An 18,017-nucleotide genomic window follows, 5' to 3' on the forward strand; every position below is an offset into this window, starting at 1 on the left:
GCGGCCCGACTTTGACGCCTGCCAGACAGGGATATATATATATATATATATATATATATATATATATATATATATATATATATATATATATGTTACGAACGTAGGTTGCGTTGGCTACGCTGAATAAATATTTACGAGAAGTGGGCACTTCTACATAGGCACATTTAATTATCAACGTTTCGACCGCAGTGCGGTCTTCTTCAGGACTGTGAAATGTGTCTGTGTAGAGGTGTCCACTTCTCCTAAATAATATATATATATATATATATATATATATATATATATATATATATATATATATATATATATATATCCCTGTCTGGCAGGCGTCAAAGTCGGGCCACTTAGTCCCGACATTCGTATAAAATTTGTGGGCCAACAGTTTGTCGCAGAATGATCCGGACGATGTCATACGATTCAGCGTTTTGTACATCATAAACTTTCTGGTGAAGTTAGAGCCTCGCTCCCGGCACGGATTCGAACCGGCGACCTATGTACTCTCGATTCGTGTATTTACGTATTTACGAATGTTCGTATGAGCATTGCGGCTCAACAGCTAGTCGCAGTGTGTTCAGGGTGGCGGCATACCATTTCGCGTTTCGTGTGGCATAAAGGTATTAGTTAAGTTATAGGCAAACTGGCGTCAAGGGATTCGAACCGGCGACCTATGTTACGCGTGTTAACGCTCGATATTCGGTCGCTGCCTTAGTGTCGACTCATTGTTTGACATTATGTTAATTTTGAAGAACAACATCCCGAAACAACACGTTCAGGCAGTTGAAATGTATTTGTGCACAGAGCCAACAAGGCAGTCTGAACAGCATTCCTGGACGCCCGCCACAGTAGCTGAAAGAAGCAGATGTTCAGAAGTGGGCCAGAGTTTTTCAGGGACGAGCAGGAGATTCCCTGACGTCGCTCAGGGTCAGGTAGCGCCTCAGTGCCGCCCAGCAGTACTCGTTCAGATCGTGCAGCTGCAGTCGTCCGTCTTCGCGTGGGTGGCACTCAACCCGCTGCCGCACTACTCCAGCGAGACGCATGAAGGCCTCGATGGACTGGAAACTGAGCAGCGCTGCACGAATCATCCGCGCTGCCTCGGCCTCGTCGACCGAGCACAGCTTCGCCACCTCCTCCCGCAACGCAGGGTGGCTGGCGACACGTTCCAAGGCAGAAGCACAACACCTGACAGGTGAAGGGGAATACAAGAGTGAATAAAGCACAACACTCTAGTCGAACAACAAGGAAACACTTTCTGCGGCTGTTCCAGCGTAGCAATCTCGGCAAGTTCATGATTTTCTTCTCGCAACCATTGGCTTCGCAGCGGCAATATTACGCAACGCATCCCCTTAAAAGTTTGAGTTTGATGTCCCGTCCGAGACTTAACTGAAACCATCGAATTTTAGGCAACAAGACGCCAATTTTCGCGATCTCCTTCCTAAAGCAAGTCATTTCGCATTCCCTGCTCTAGAACTGAAATTCATCGCCACTACATGGCCTATGGAAAGTACTCTACGAACGCTACGAGCCCTTTCGCAGTGCTCTCGTCTTCCAACAGATGGCAGGACTTGCTTAGTTTGCTTAGTGTTCATGTATGCGGGAGCATATACAGCAGCACTGAAGGTTTACTTAGTTTGCTACTATATGCATGCGGTGTCGACGATGGCTGCGGTTTTTGCAACGCTAGTTGTATACGGGTCGTCGCCTGGTTTCGCGATGCTCGTCGTCTGATTTCCCCTGACAACACAAAGTAACATGACTCGATAAGCACAGATGCAGAGCCCGGCTAGGATGACACCCACCGCCGTGGCTCAGTGGTTAGCGCGTTCGGCGCCTGAGTCCCGGTACACGGTTGCAATACCGGCCGCAGCTTTTGAATGGAGGCGAAATGCCAAATACACCCGTGTAACGTGCGCGATGTCAGTGCCCGTTAATTAAGGACCTGCGAAGCTCACTGTGGAGCTTCCCGTACGAGGCTTCGATGGTGCGTCACACCTATCCCTGTCATACTTTTCCTCTGCCCCGCCAGGCCTCGACCCAACTGTTTTGAATTATACCTCTCACTTATAGGACCACAGGAGGTCGAATCTAGTCCAGAACCTTCCTCTAGGCTCCTTGAGGTACAGTTGAAGTGTCCACCCAGAAGTGAGACATGCATTTACTTTTCGCTATCCCAATAATTATGTGGTTATGAATAATTAGACTCACCGTTCAGCGTCCCCAAATATAACCGCGATCTCATGACCCAGCGCCATTACCAGCGCACGCTAAATGCCCCTCCGTCGGGAATATGTCGTTGCTCATTCTGCTAGGTATTGCGCAATCATGAGTAACATTAAACTTGGGAGGCAATTAAATTCCGCCTTCGGGGTATGACGCTATGTTAATGGATCCTTTCATTAGCCTATTCGCATATCAGTTACATATACACTGTTCATCATTTTTCTTTTATTTTTATATTCTTAATTTATTTTAATATTTACTACAATTTATTACTTTTATTTCGAACTCAGCCGAACGTCACTTGGGGTAGTGTGTGTCACTCGCAAGCCAAGGGCCCCGTTTCGATTCTTGTCTCTCTCCAATTTTCTCTTCAGTGCAATAATTTACTTTACATCCTTACGCGTCATAATGACGTTTGTGTCATGTTGCGATGTTACAATCACAATTTATCTGATGTTCGAATTAACTTCAATTCCTTGTGACGTCGTGACCCTGTAGAACATCGGGCAATAGAAATTTCGTTCTCACACCGCAGCCCGACGCGGTGGCTCAGTGGTTAGAGCGGTCAGCTACTGAGCCGGAGTTCTCGTGTTCGAAAGAGACAGCGGCGGCCGCGTTTCAATGAAGGCTAAACGCTAAAGGCGCCCGTGTGCTGTGCGATGTCAGTGCACGTTCAAGCTACCCACGCCGTCGAAATTACTCCGGAGCCTTCCACTACGGACCCCTTTCTCTCCTTCTTGCACTTCCACCTTCCTTCCTTCCTTCACTGCGCGGTTGGTGTCCGCCGAGAAGAGAGACAGTTTCAGGTTTATGTTTTTATTCCAACCTTTTTCTAGAGCTGCCGAGTTTTCAATTTCCTTCTGGGTTGTAGAAAACATGTTAATGATTGATATTAAAAATGACGATGAATTTTTTTAAACGATACAGAAGAAATGTTGCTACCATCATTGAGAAGAATAATAATAAGTTGTTGCCATCTTCGGATTCATGAAATCTGTATATTCTAGAACGAGGGGTATCAGATTCATTGTAAATTCCGGTCGGGGTGCCCGAGACATCCCGAGACCGCTCTTACCTTAAGCACCGGTCTACAGATGCGCACAATACAAGAGTAGTGTTTTCAAAACTGCCTACCATAACGTGCTGTATACACAATGCCATTCTCACCGTCTCTACGGGCATACTTGCGCCATTTTTGTGCATATTCCTATCGCGTAGTTTACTAGTTCTACGTGTTATTAGTGGCACTATAGGTGCTATCTCACTTTGAAACCTCTCCAGCTTTCTCGGGCAAAAATTTTGAAAATTGAAAAATTGTAAGACTCTCTTACGCAAATATTGATGGTAATGGTCCATTATTCTGACATGTCGCAAAATCTTTCTTTTAAAGTGTTTCCATCGATAGCACCGAATAGTTAAGACTGCCATAAAAAAACAATGGGGAACGCTTTTGATGATATCAAAAATGTGAATAAAAAAAAATACAAGGCTGCCGTCGGGTGATCTGAGTATATATTGATTTATATAGTGAAATCTTATATGAAAAAATTGCGTTATATTAAAACGTTATATGAATCATTAAAAATTCCTTTATAAACGATTTCCCGCTCAGAAATGCTTTTTTCCAGAATTGCTGGGTATGAATATCGCGCGTCTCATACCATTCACACTGAAAATGGAGCACTTGGCTGATCATAGGCGCGTGATTTCGTATAGGACATGCGCTTATCGTCTCTGGCGTCACAGTAAGCGAAGTAATGTCCGGCTGAGTGTTTCACCTCGCGGCTAAAACAAACGAGGGCACTGCTAGAGACGCCTCCTTCGAAGAAGAAACCCAGAGCGAAGATGACAGCTTAAACGAGACCTTTGTCAATGTACGAATAATGGAGGGTGTTAGCTTCAACAGCCTAGCGAGTACTGACGATGAGGAGTATTCAGACTGCATAGTTTTATGTAGGAGCGATTGCTGGAAGTAAGTTAAACTTGCCAAAGAAAACCAAAGGAAAACGTTGATGTGTCGGTGCCCTTACGGGCTCGCGGGCTGAACAATCGGGATCAAAAGTCTCCCAGCCGAACCCGAAGTTCCGAACCGCGATACGCTTCATGCGTGCGCCATCTGACATTGCACTCCTGGGGCCATATTTTGTAAGCTGTGCATTTTCCGTTGTCCATTTCGCGTCCATTCAGCCCTCTATTTGTGGTCTCTCCGATATTCCGCGGCTTTCAAGCGTCTGGGGCCAGCGGCCTGCGCCAGTCTTGTGTGCGTCTTTTTTTGTTCCTTGTCCCGTTTTGCGCTACACTCACATACCATGGATCGACCTGGTCATTGGGTGCTTCGCGACCGGCCATCACCATTGGCTGCGTATCGCAGCGAATGACAGCCAGTGGTCAGGTCTGGTCGCCTGCTGTTGACAGCGCTGCGATGCACCTCACCATTGGCTGCACATTGCATCCAATTTAAGCCGATGGTAAGGTCCGGTCGCCAACCCTCCAATGACGAGGTCGCTGGTCCCAGACGCTTGAATTCAAAGGCGTGGAATATCTGAGTGACCTCCGATAGAGGGCTGAACGGCTGCAAAATGGACAACAGAAAACGGACAGCTTGTAGAATACAGCTTCTGGTGTCGATCCGGTGCAGTGTGCTGTTCTCAACACTATAGGATTGCGTCGTTAGTTGGCGTCCGCACGCAGCGCGGCACGGTTCGGAACGTAAAAGGGGGGGGGGGGTGATAGACTTTTGATCCCAAGTGCCCGTTTGGTCCCTGCGGACATCGTATATGTGTGGATATTCTAGTAAAGAAATCTTGTTCTTAAAGGAAAATTGAGCCCCGGTGGCTATAAACTGTGCGAGTACATTAGTCCAGCAATTACGGTACTTACCGGTCGGACCGAGCACTGCTGACGAAAGCAGCCGCTCGTCTGATGAGGTCCGAATTCCGACGCGCAACTTCCCACACGGCGTACCAATCCCTGAACGCGAGCGAGTCTCTCTCAGTCGGCGTGAAGAAGTTGACGCGAAGAATCCTGTAGTTGTCTGCTATGTCGGCGGACAAGTGACGGAAAAAGAGGCGCGACTTCTTCGGTTCTTCGTTTAAATAGTCAGCTCCTCGAATAACCTTGCTAAGTTTGACTGCGTCGGCCAGGCGCTCGACGTCTTCATCGTCCATGTACGTCGCGCTTACGGACAGCTGTTTGATGCTCTTGTTTTCGAAAAATGAGGATACGATGATGTTCCATGAACGGTTTGGATGGTTGTTCGGCAATGGAGACCAATTCGTGGACAGACGCAGCTCCTGGAGTGTGCTAGTTACTTTCACGTACTTGCTGATAGCAGAGGACAGCGACTTGTCGAAATCAACAACTTTAATCTGCAGGAACAGATGTGTGATGTGGTCGAGCGAGGTAGCGTGCTCTAAAGTCTGAAAGAGTTCGCGGGTTGTGTACTGACCGCGGAAAGCGCACACCCGGGAGAACGCGCCGTAGTGCGGCAAGTCGGGCTCGCTTCCGAGAAAGTAGCATCCTGTGTCCAGCGCTGTCTTCGCCTGGGCTCCGCTTTCTCCCAAGAAGCTGCGCAGCTGCGGCAGCAAACGACGATTTTCACGGTTACGGCCACAGTCGCTTTCCTCAGGTTTTGCTTCCGTGCCACAGCTGCGAAAAACAGAGCCCACTGCTTCACGGGCCAGATGTGAGATGACAGCGTCAACTCCTCGAGTGTCTCGTTCTGCGTGAAGGCCTCGAGCCCGTCCCAGTTATGCACCGATGTGAATCGAAGATCCGACGGCTCACTTCTGAAAATGATGTGGACACTGCGGAGAACGCTGTTCTGTGCGAATATCTTGGCTATTTTCGCGGAGCTTGCTTCGCAGGGGACCACATTTCGGAGGCTAACTTCTGTGATCGTCCTGCTCTCAGAGATGCCGTCAAGAATCCACAGCCAGCGGTTTTCAGGTCCACAACCGGGTCACTACCGCAACCCCTACGCTCAGTGTCTTTAAAGTTGCTGTGTTCTTCAGATATTGAGCAAATCCTGGCCTGTTTACCAGCGACACTTTTGAAGAGGGTGACTCGGATATTAGGAGCTCTTTCAGAGTTGTGTTCTCTCGGAGGGCGGTCAACAAACTGTCAGCTTGCTGTTTTGTTATCTGCAGCTGTGGCATCTTGAGAACGGTGAGAGCCGTTGTCGTGCGCAGAAGACTGGAGAGCGCAGGGAAGAGCCCTTCGGGAGGGCGGAGGCTATGGTCGAGCTCGAGCCGTTCAAGCTTCACGCACGTCGATATCGCGGCGCAGACATTCTCGTGCTCGTGGTCATCAAGGAAATTCATCTTGAGGGTCTTGATCGACGGGTTCGTACGAAGAGCGTCACAGAAAAAGTATTCGTACGGGTGGAGGATTCTGCTGGAGAAGGAGCACTTGAGGTCCAGGGTGCCAATGCACCTGTGCGTAGCGAGGAGCTTGTTCATTAGAAAGTTTACTTGAAGCCAGGTGTCGTAATCCGTTTCCCTGGGACGGGAGAGGCGAGGATAATCGATGTCCACCAGTGAGAGGTGGCCACTCGTTCCTGAAGACTCCCGGAGCTCGTAGTTTAGGAAGTAGAGGAACTCGTTCCACAGTGGCAAGTGTCGGACTATCTGGCAGGCTTCGTCATCTGTCACTGTACAGGCCAGTTCGAAGTCGATAGGGGAGCCACTGAACCAGCTCCTGGCGTTGCGTAGACAGGCTTCCGGTGTTGCCATGGTCCCCGATGCGTTGTGGTCGGGCTCGCCGTGCGCAGAACAGCCAAGATGCGCCATTCAGCCTCTGCACATCAAGCGTTGGCACAAGCTTGTCAAGTAACGCAAGGCAGTCTGTATCTTGCGCAGCGTAATAGTTCAGAAATAACCTCTGCACAGTATCTTTAGCTTCTCAAGAAATATGAATGTGCTGCTATTAGTGCGAAAGCGCTCATACGCTCACCAACATCAACAGTCTTGTCACCATAAGTACGTTCACCGTACGTACATTCTTGCGCAGTTTCCTAGCAACTCGATTTGCTACCCGAGCTTACCCGAGTTACTAGGATAATTTCGCAGGAGCGTCGCGCCAGCTGCGCAAGAGGTTTGCTATGGTAAAGCAACATGAGTCGCGCAATCCCTACGGGTTGGTGTGACGGAAACGGCGACCTGTCAGTGCAATGTCGCATCTCTTAACCGCTGCACCACTACGCTGGTAGTGGTATGACGATTCGCCGCGATCTATGAATGTTAAGTGCAGAATGACTAATTCTATATATATGGGCATTAACCCACTACAGATATCACGTCATACCCTTAATGCGGACCTTAAGTGCCCCTGCAGTAGAAGAATGAACACCTGCTTCCGCACGTCTTCTCGGTTTAACTACTTAAACCCCCAATTTTTTGCTTTGTGCTCTAAGCATAACTACTGCGAGGTTTTGCTCGACTGGCCATTTAGGTGCATTCTAAAGCTAAAAATGTCGGTGATTCTGACCCAGTCTGCTTTGACACAATGTGCAGGTTATCGACGTAGAAATATGAAGCTGTTCCTAAAGAATGCAGGTTTGAATCGCCCTTAGGACGTCCATTCCGATTCCTGCTCAGTGCAGCTTATTTTTGTGGTTTCGTAAACTTATGACGCGCAAGGAACAAGGTGCAGAAAGTGTCAACCGAAAGAACTTGTTTAAAAAAAATGGAACTAACAAAAGTTTGCGCTATGCTGCCTAATTCTAAACCCCAGCAATAGCTGTTACACTGGGCGGCGTCACAAAGAAAGCCTCCCATTTTCCACATCGCTTCACAAGCACGCCTTCCTCTCCCAACTCATTGCTTCGTAAGTGCGAGCGCTCAAGCTAAGCATCGCACCTTTATGTCACTTCTCAAGCTCATCCTCATCGCAAACGACAGGTGCAGGGCTCGGTCCCCAGTGCCCCAGGGTACCCACAGGTGATAGAACGGGTACAGGCTTTCCCCAGGCCTTGTGCTCGGCTTCTGTGGTTTGAAACTCTTGCGAAATGGGTCTGACGCCACCTTGTGGCAAGGCGGTCTTTGGCACATACGCCCTTGCCCCAGAAACATTGATCGTCATCATTATCACTTCTCAACCTCGTTTCGCGGCGTGGCAGCTAGCCCTCCGCGCTGCTGCGTCGCGCCGCAGCTGCCAGGGGCCGTATTCCGAGTTTGTGTCATAATAAAAAGCGTCATAATCTGCTGCAGCGGCCACACCTGATTGTTCAAAAAACCGGAAGCGGATGTCGGTTCTGTTGCGAGTGTGAGCGGCGACAGAATGTCATTGTGTTGCGGTTGCCGCAGGGAAACGTGCAGCGGCGCTTTTGCTCTTTGCCGAGAAAAAGAACGCGACCAATGCGACAGAAGAAGCATTCAGCCACAAGTCTGGTTGCGCATCGGATTCCACTTTAAAAGAGTAATTTCAAAGGTGCTTTACTTACCCAACTGACTTCCAAAAATACAAACACTATAGTTAAGGCACTTTTTTCTGCAAGGCCGGAGGTGTACTTAAAGAAGAAATAATTGTACGCAACCACGCATGGCTTTTCTGTAACGGAAGGCGGCCTCTACAGCTGTCGATCAGCGATGGTAAATAAAAGGCAGCTAGCTTGTTCGCTCAACACAACGTTTTGCATTTATCTTGAGGAAAAGAGAACCCAGAGAAACATTTGTAGCATGCACTCACTCGCTGCACAATTTGCGCCTCGTGCCGGGCTGAACCAAGACGCCGTTATGAATTGCCGTCTGCAACACCGTTGAACGTAAGTTGGTGCTGTTTAGTTGTGTGGTGGTTGCGCAGACGGTAATTTATGTTTTTTCATTCATTTTATGGAGGCACTGCAAATAAATAAAAGGGGCACGGGCAAAAAAAAAATCTTCTTACTGTGCAAGCCAACTCGCGAGCTCAATGATCCACAGCCACACCACCGCGGCTATCGAGAACCGTAAGGGACACCAGAAAGCCACCTCTACCCGCCGTGGTGGCTAAGTGGTTACGGCGCTCGGCTAGTGATCCGGAGTTCCCGGGTTCGAACCCGACAGTGGCGGCTGCTTTTTTATGGAGGCGAAACGCTAATGCGCCCGTGGGCTATGCGACATCATTGCACGTTAAAGATCCCCACGTGGCCGAAATTATTCGAGCGCTCCACTACGACACCTCTTTCTTCGTTTCTTCTTTCACTCCATCATTTTCCGCTTCCCTCACGGCGCGGTTCAGGTGCCCAACGATATATGAGAGACAGATACTGCGCTATTTCCTTTCCCCCAAAACCAATTATTATTATTATTATAATTAATTTATCGATCCAATTTGTTATAGGCAAGAAAAGACGAAGCGAAAGACCCGTACCAATTTTATAGCGACTTCAGGGGCCAAAAAACGCAGTAACATCGACGGGTTCACTTCGAAGCGAGAGGCTCCACTTAGAGCGCTCCTCCATGTTGGCTGTCGAGCATATGCTGCGTACGCTATATGTTTGACGTCACCGTCCGGTTCCTTTGACCCTTTCCGCAGCATCCGAACCACCACATCCGCTTCCGGCGTTTCGACCAATGAGGTGCGCCCGTTGCGGCAGATTATGACTATTGTTATTATGAAACAAACTCGGAATACGCACCCAGATCCTCGCCCTCCGCCAGTACTGTGCGACTTTTGCTCTCGCCGCCCTACGCTGCGTCACACCTATTTCCGTGATCTCACTAACCTCCTACTTCATCCTCTTTTCCTGGTCCTATTACTCGCCCATACCTAATACACGCCCCGAAAAGTCCCTCACTTAAGGACATCAATTGCAGCGCCGCGTATCCGGCGTACGTGTAATTAACCGCTATAGCTGCGAAAAAGTAGGATGCATGACAGCGAAAAAACGATGCACAACTTCGCCGATACCGTAACTCACTAACAGGATGCTGTGCCCGGCAACTCTAAAGCATTTCGATCCTGAATTCGACGGGCGGTGCTCACACTGTGGGGAGGTGTCTGCCGCCTACCACATGCTGTGGGCCTGCCAGCAGAACCAATCCCTATCCCCCTATCCCAAAACCCACCTGAGAGAACTGGGAGGCGACCCTGTCCGGCTTCTGCACCCTCGAGGCCCAAAGGTCCTTAACGCAGCGCGCCTGGGCTGCGGCAACCGCCAATGGGTTGCCTGACAGTGCATCCCACATAGTGGTTGCAAGGGCGTGACTCTTCAGGTCACAACCCCCAAAACCTCTCTCTATGATTAATAAATGCTTTCACCGCCACCACCACCGCCACCACCACCGCCGATAGAGTAAGCAATTGACTGCGCTATAAGGGTTGCTTGACTCTGCATCACCGAGAATTTGATACGTTTAGAGAGAAAGAGGTAGCGTAGTCGAGTGCTTGGCAATAATTTCGACCATCGCACGGGCGCCTTTTTGCGTTTAGCGGCGTTTCGACTCCATCTAAAACCCGCCATGGTGGCTCAGTGGTTAGGGCGCTCGGATAGTTATCCGAAATATCCGGGTTCGGACCCAACCGCGGCGGCCGCGTTTCGATGGAGGCGAAGCGCAAAGGCGCCCGTGTGCTGTGCGATGTCAGTGCTCGTTAAAGATCCCCTGGTGGCCGAAATTATTCCGGAGCCGTTCACTACGTCACCTCTTCCTTGTTTCTTTTCTCAGTCCCCCATTTAACCCTTCTCTTACGGCGCGGTTCAGGTGCCCGCCGAGTAGAGAGACAGATACAGCGCTGTTGCGTTGCAAGACACTGCTGACCTGTGGGCCCGCGAGCTCCAGAAACTGTTTATGCCGCGAACGCTCCGGCCTGCCCTCGGCACCGCAGGGTGCCGGCCTCGTCGCAGACGCGGGGCTCATCTTCGGCCGAAGACGCGCCCCTCTCGGACTGGACGTGTTCATGAGGGTCGCGAAGCGCGGCTGTTCCCCACTCCTCTCGCGTCGGAACTCTGGTTGGTCTGGATTCGGCCACCAAGGACGCTTCGTTTGCTTCCTGGAATCGGCAACTTGGTCACATGACCACGCCGTTCGAAAACGCGACCGTAAACGGACAGAGAGCCTTCCTCCGGCAGCGGAAGAGAGCAGCTGCTCGGGGAGCCAGTCTGTACCTTCCAAGGGCCTGGGGCCCTGTTTTCTTCTTTTGGGTCAATATCTCTAAATAACGACCCAATTCCTAACCTTCACGGAGTCCGCAGCACGTACCTCACAACAGCGCCATTACCTGTCCCCAACAACCATTTTTCTTCCGGCTCAGCAGCAGAGCGCGCCAACCACTGAGCCGCCGTGGTAAAAATAATAATAATTGGTTTTTGAGGGAAGGAAATGGCGCAGTATCTGTCTCATATATCGTTGGACACCTGAACCGCGCCGCAAAAGAAGGGTTGAAGGAGGGAGTGAAAGAAGAAAGGAAGGAAGAGGTGCCGCAGTAGAGGGCTCCGGAATAATTTCGACCACCTAGGGATCTTTAACTTGCACTGACATCGCACAGCACACGGGTGCCTTAGCGTTTTGCCTCCATGGCGGGTTCCCGAAATATGACCTTGGCCGATTTGTGCCAGATTCAACGTCCAACCATAGGAGACGGTGAACGAAACGCTAGCGACATGCAAATTTAGCCGGGGTCATTTCCAACATTTGGCCGGGCCATCACCGAAATTTGACTTTAGACCAAAATCGATGTCCAACCATAACTGACCGTAAACAAAAAGGTTAAAGGGAAGCATCCTGAGGCTTTCCTTCCCTTGTTCACTTGGTGGTTATCATGAACCATCTGACCACAACCTCTATATAATTGACCGTGCCCGAACGATGGCGAGTTACAAATTTTGACCGCGTCATTTCCGAATATTGGGCCATGGCACCCCCGAATATGACATCGGCCGATTTGGATCACAATCGAAGTCCAAGCATAATTGAGCGTGCCGGACCCGATGGCGACCTCCAACCCGGGTAATTGCCAAATATTGACCTTGGTGATTTGGGAATGCTTGCGCACTATAATAGGTTTAACCAAGTTAAAACTCTATGGTGTACCATGTCTACCAAAGTTACACCATGGTACATCATGTCCACCATGGTGGCTTTCCGTTTAAGCCTTGAGGTTAATACTTCACCTTAAACGAGTTTCGTTGAGGTGGCTCTACTGTCAAGTCACGCGACATGACGTCAACGTATTGGCAGTATATAAGCGGCGTGTAGCCGTGCTTGCCTCATCGATTTAATAACTGCTGCGGGTCTTTGAACCCACGATATTAAACCTATTTTTGGAATATGGCGGAGTGCTTGGCTTGAAGCACTCTGGCACGGGTCGGCCCGGTACTGCACTCCCTCCGGGATCGGCCCGGGGCATATTAATACGCACCTTTTCTTTCTATCTTCGCTCTCCTATCCTTTAACTCTCCTACTTTCAGCACGCGGCAGGCAGCGAGCGTGGCTCGGCTTGAGCCTGTAGGCAGGCCCGTGCACTTTCCTATTCTTTCTTCCTAACAGCAACAGCAACAGCTTGCCTCATTATCCATGGAAGAAGAGGAGGCGGGACCGTCGGTCTAGCCATGCCACAGCTAATGCTCGACCGTTGCGTATAACTGTCGTTAAGACCTGCCTAACCTTTGAAGCAAAAGCTCCACTTCTCGCGTACAAGCTGTGGTGTCATTCTGACTTGTGCGCAAACGGTCATGCGCAACCACGATGTGCGGCGCACGTTGGAAGCTGATCGCCGCATGCCGGCATGTAAGGAAGTGGGAAATAAAGAAACAGGGGTTCTTTGCTTCTCATCTGTCAACTGGCTTGTCTGTGTCTGCTCCTGAGTCGCGCCCTTCCCTTGACGCGACATGGTGTCAGAAGTGGGATCGAGTTCGTGGGGGTGGTGCCGCGGCTTTCAGCTGACTGCAGATTGTGCAATGGACACCTCCGACACCCTCGCGTCAACACCCGGCAGTGCGGCTGCCGCGCTGGCAATTCCTCCGCCGGGAAACTTCAGCTTTGACCGGACATCGCAGTGGCCAGAATGAATTCAGGAGTTCGCCGACTACCGATACGCCACAGGACTGAATGAAAGGCCAGAAGTCCAAGTCCGGATGCTGCTTAGCATAGGCAGGCAAGCCAGGAAAACTTTTCAAACTTTTGGTCTCTCGGAAGAAGAATCGAAAAGCTACGAAACTGTCTGCAAAATGTTTACTGCTCACTTCGTGGCAACAGGAACGTTGTGTACGAAAGCGCCTATTTCCTCCGCAGGCAACAGGAGCCCGGGCAGTCAGTCGACCCTTTCGTAACCACTCTACATGCACACTGAGACGACCGCTGTGAATCTGGCACCGTCCGAACTCGTCTGGTACAGGACAGGTTCATCGTCGAATTTACAGATGCCAGAGTCGCTGCAGATGAATTCCAGTCTCACCTTGGACACAGCGCTTGCAAAGGCTCGCTTCAAGGAGACGATTCAGCGACAGCAGCGAGAACTACGCACCACCGACGCGAAGTCCGAAGTTTGGGCGGCAGCTCGAAAGACGACGACGGGGGCCTCGACTTACCGCAATAGCCACACGTTCGCCAACCTACGGCACGCCCAGTGCGGAAGAGTCAGGAAGACTTGCAGCGATGCCGGTTTTGTGGACGCTCGTACCATCCTAGGTTCAAGTGCCCTGCTCGGGCGGTGCAGTGTAACAGCTGTAGAGCCAAAGGACACTTCGATGTGGTCTACGTGAGAAACCCTTCACACCATGAGGCAGGCGTTTCCGCTCTGTAGTCAGAGCCAGAAAGCTACTTTGTAGAAATGCTTAGCGGCTCAAAGGCTAGATTTGTTCAAACTTTGTACAAGGCTAGATTTGTATAAACGCAGCGCCATTTGTTAAGGTCGATTCCGGAGCAGAAGTCTCGGTCGTTCCGCTCGAATTCCCCGGAGAGCCCACGCGGTTACAGCCGTCACGCTCAGTATTAACGGGGGCAGGAGGTCAACGCCTCCCCTTGAAGGGGACCTTTGAGGCAGAAGCCGTTTGGGAACAGCAGGTCACAACAGACGCTGTATGTGGTAGAATCTTTGCATACTGTTCTCTTCGGGCTACCAGCCATTGAGGCCCTTGGTGTGGTGAAGTTTGTCGATGTCCTGTCGGATAAAGAATTTGAAACCATGTACTCCCAATTGTTCTCTCGTCTTGGCACAATCTCCGGTGAATGCACCATTCGGCTGAAGGAGGGTGGTTCACCGGTCGCCATAAGCACACCTCGTCATTTTCCAATTCCATTAGGAGAAGCCGTGAAAGCCGAACTACTCAAAATGGAACGGCAAGGAGTAATTTGAAAAGTTGATGACCCAACCGAGTGGTGGGCGGGCATCGTGCCAGTGCTCAAGCCGTCAGGCACAGTTCGCATCTGCGTAGATTTAACCCAGCTAAACAAGAGCGTTTCGTGTTGCGGAAAGTTGATGTGTTGGGCGCTCTTGCGGGCGCATCATATTTTTCGAAGGTGGACGCTAACTCGGGCTTCCATCAAATTAAACTGACAGAGGCGTGTCAGTTGCTCACCACTATCATCACGCCTTTCGGCCGCTACTGTTTTTGCCGGTTACCATTTGGGATAACTTCTGCCCCGTAATATTTTCAGAAGCGCATGGGGAAATCTTGCATGGTCTGCCGGGAGTAGTAAACCTCGTGGATGACATATTGATTTTTGGTTCATCAAAATCCGAACACGATGAAGGGTTGCATGCAGTCCTAAGGAAGCTTGTTGCAGCCGGCGTCACACTCAGTCGGGCTAAATGTTCTTTTCGCGTTCGCGAGGTTTCGTTTTTCGTCTACGTTGTTGATTCAACTGGCATCAAACCGGACCCTGCGAAAGTACAAGCAATCAAAGAAATGGATGCGCCGTCAGCAGTACCGGACGTGCGCAGGTTTCTGGGCATGGCCAATTATTTGGGAAGGTTTGTTCCAAACCTAGCTAATTATCTGCGCCCCTCCGTGAACTGCTCGTTAAAGGCAAAGTAGCATTGGTGTCAACTGCAGGTGAGAGCGTTTGCTACTTTGAAACAGCTGTGGTTGTCAGCAAAGTGCGTTGCAAAGTTCGATCCCGCGCTTCCCACAGTGTTATCGGCTGACGCATCTTTGTTCGGCATCGGAGCAGTGCTGCTTCAAGTGCAGGCAGATGGACAGAAACGGCCTGTTGCTTTTATTTCCCGTGCTTTGACGCCAACTGAACAGAGGTACGCGCAGATTGAAAAAGAAGCACTCGCTCTCGACGAACGCCTAGAATATGCACGGATCAACCAATATTCATCACAGTCTTAATGTTAAACCGTAAATCGCCCGTACCAATAATAATAAACACAGCTTTTTTCTCGTATTATTGAGCATTGTCACTTAATTCCTGGCATAATGCGGTCTCTTCTATTAAACTCATTTTTAACAGCTATCGGTGCCACATGTTTTCTTTCTGTTGTGTTCATTGTGCATTGCTTTAATTTATTGTACAGCCTATCACATTGTTCGCGTTATGTATTCAGACATGTTAGATGGAACCTTTATTTGCGTGTGTTGTACATTGCCATTTTTTTCTCAAATTGTTAACCCACTCCTGCAATAGTCCCAATAGGGGCTGCAATATGTAAAAATAAATAAATAAATAAAAAAAAAAATAAATAAATAAATAAATAAATAAATGTTACTTAAGAGGGCTTGACTTCCAGTCTGCAACTGATCACCAGCCCCTGAATGATCTAGGAAAATCGCCAATCGACGTGCTACCGCTGAAAATCCAGATTTTGTATGAGGCTTGTGAGATTTTCCTTCACCATGTTACGGCGCATGTTACGGTGCATCATGTAAATTAGATATCCCAATAAAGCGAATAGCAAAGTAGGTTTCCGGTGAATTTCCGTCTTGCATGGCGTGCACTCGCAGCGGCATCATGCGGCACCCACTGAAACACTAACACCCAATGCACGGTGATGGTCCAGCAGAAGGCGCGCGTCTAGTGAATGCAGAGACGTCTTAGAAACGCTTCTTCGAGTTATGTACTGAGGCGACAATTAACGGTCGACATGTTCGGGAATAAAGGCGAAGGCGTTTCGACGAGATCCGGTGCTGGCAGTTGTCTGTAACGCACTCAACGTTAGACGCTAAGCCGCGTCTAGTTGCCCGATACACCGCAGCTTTCGTTCTCTAACCAAATTCAACAGTAGTTAAATCAGAGTTTACTTTTTTCCAACATGGTGTAGCAACTAGCTCAGGTGTTGGCATTATTCCACCACCTCGCAGCTTAGCACGAGATTTTGGTGTCGTAAGAGGTGTTAGATATACGGCGTTTCTTTTAGGCGAAACGTAAAGGCCCCGTGTCTCAGAAAAGCCGGTGTCGGTGTTGACGTCGGCGCGACGTAAAAATTAGACTAGTTGATTATAAGACTCTCCCATAGATGGCGCCAGCCACACAACCGTCACATCGGAGACCCCTGACCGTCGGGCCTTCGGGCTGCGAGTCAGACAGCTATCTACCGCTATGCCACGCGACCTGGTTAAAGGGGGGTTTATACGTATGTCGTGTGGCCTTTCACGAGAGTTTGTTTGTGAAACAGGAAGCAGTGTCCGTGTCTGCATGTGCAAGAGAAGCCACTGTCGCATCAGACCTTTAAAGGCGGAGCTTAAGCGACCCCAAGTTTTAACGCGACAGCGTTCAGGAACCCGTGTGGCAGAAATCGCCGTCGGCTAAGGCCAAGAGACACGCCGCGCAAAACGGCATCCGTCGACCCGCCGCGGTGGCTCAGTGGTTAAAGCGCTCGGCTAGTGATCCGGAGTAGCCGGGCTCGAACCCGACCGCGGCGGCAGCGTTTCGATGAAGGCGAAACGCTAAGGCGCCCGTGTGCTGTACGATATCGGTGCACGTTAAATATCCCCAGGTGGTCGAAATTATTCCGGAGCCCTCCACTACGGCACCTCTTTCTTCTTTCACTCCCTCCTTTATCCCTTTCCTTACGGCGCGGTACTGGTGTCCGCCGATGTGCGAGAGAGATACTGCGCCATTTCTTTTTCCCCTAAACCAATTTTCAATTTTAATTTCCTTTGCCCCGCCGCGGTGGCACAGTGGTTAGGCCTCTCGACTACTGATCCGTAGTTCCCGGGTTCGAACCCGACCGCGGCGACTGCGTTTTTATGGAGGAAAAACGCTAAGGCGCCCGTGTGCTGTGTGCTGTCAGTGCACGTTAAAGATCCCCCAGTGGTCGAAATTATTCCGGAGTCCTCCACTACGGCGCCCTTTTCTTCCTTTCTTCTTTCACTCCCTCCTTTATCACTTCCCTTACGGCGCGGTTCATGTGTCGAACGATATATATGAGACCGATACTGCACCATTTCCTTTCCACAAAAAAAACAATTATTATTATCATTTCCAGCCCGCCGCAACCCGCCGCGGTGGCTCAGTGGTTAGGGCGCTCGACTACCGATCCGGAGTTCCCGGGTTCGAGCCCGACCGCGGCGGCTGCGTTTTTATGGAGGAAAAACGCTAAGGCGGCTGTGTGCTGTGCGATGTCAGTGCACGTTAAAGATCCCCAGGTGGTCGAAATTATTCCGGAGCCCTCCACTACGGCACCTAATTCTTTCTTTCTTCTTTCACACCCTCTCTTATCCCTTCCCTTACGGCGCGGTCCAGGTGTCCAACGATATATGAGACAGATACTGCGCCATTTCCTTTCCCCAAAAAAACAAATTATTATTATTATTAGCCCGCCGCAGTGGCTCAGTGGTGAGGGAGCTCGGCTGCTGGTCCGGAGTTCCCGGGCTCGAACCCGACCGTGGCGGTAGCGTTTCGATGAAGGCGAAACGCATAGGCGCCCGAGTGCTG

At 50.1% G+C, this 18,017-nt stretch overlaps 1 protein-coding gene across 1 annotated transcript in view; it reads right to left on the minus strand.

Moving 5' to 3' along the window:
* Positions 1-776: 776 nt before the first annotated feature.
* The window catches only part of LOC144123801 (uncharacterized), a 46,131-nt gene continuing 28,890 nt past the window's right edge, over positions 777-18,017 (minus strand). Inside the window, exons 2-4 of the mRNA XM_077656549.1 lie at positions 6,175-7,014; positions 5,098-5,952; positions 777-1,179 (exon numbers count right to left, since the gene is read on the minus strand). Coding sequence (XP_077512675.1) covers positions 885-1,179; positions 5,098-5,952; positions 6,175-7,007 — 1,983 coding nt within the window. The 5' untranslated portion in view covers positions 7,008-7,014 and the 3' untranslated portion in view covers positions 777-884. The remainder of the gene's footprint in view (positions 1,180-5,097; positions 5,953-6,174; positions 7,015-18,017) is intronic.

Source organism: Amblyomma americanum, chromosome 3 (genome assembly GCF_052857255.1).
Source record: "Amblyomma americanum isolate KBUSLIRL-KWMA chromosome 3, ASM5285725v1, whole genome shotgun sequence".
NCBI classification, from domain to species: Eukaryota; Metazoa; Arthropoda; class Arachnida; order Ixodida; family Ixodidae; genus Amblyomma; species Amblyomma americanum.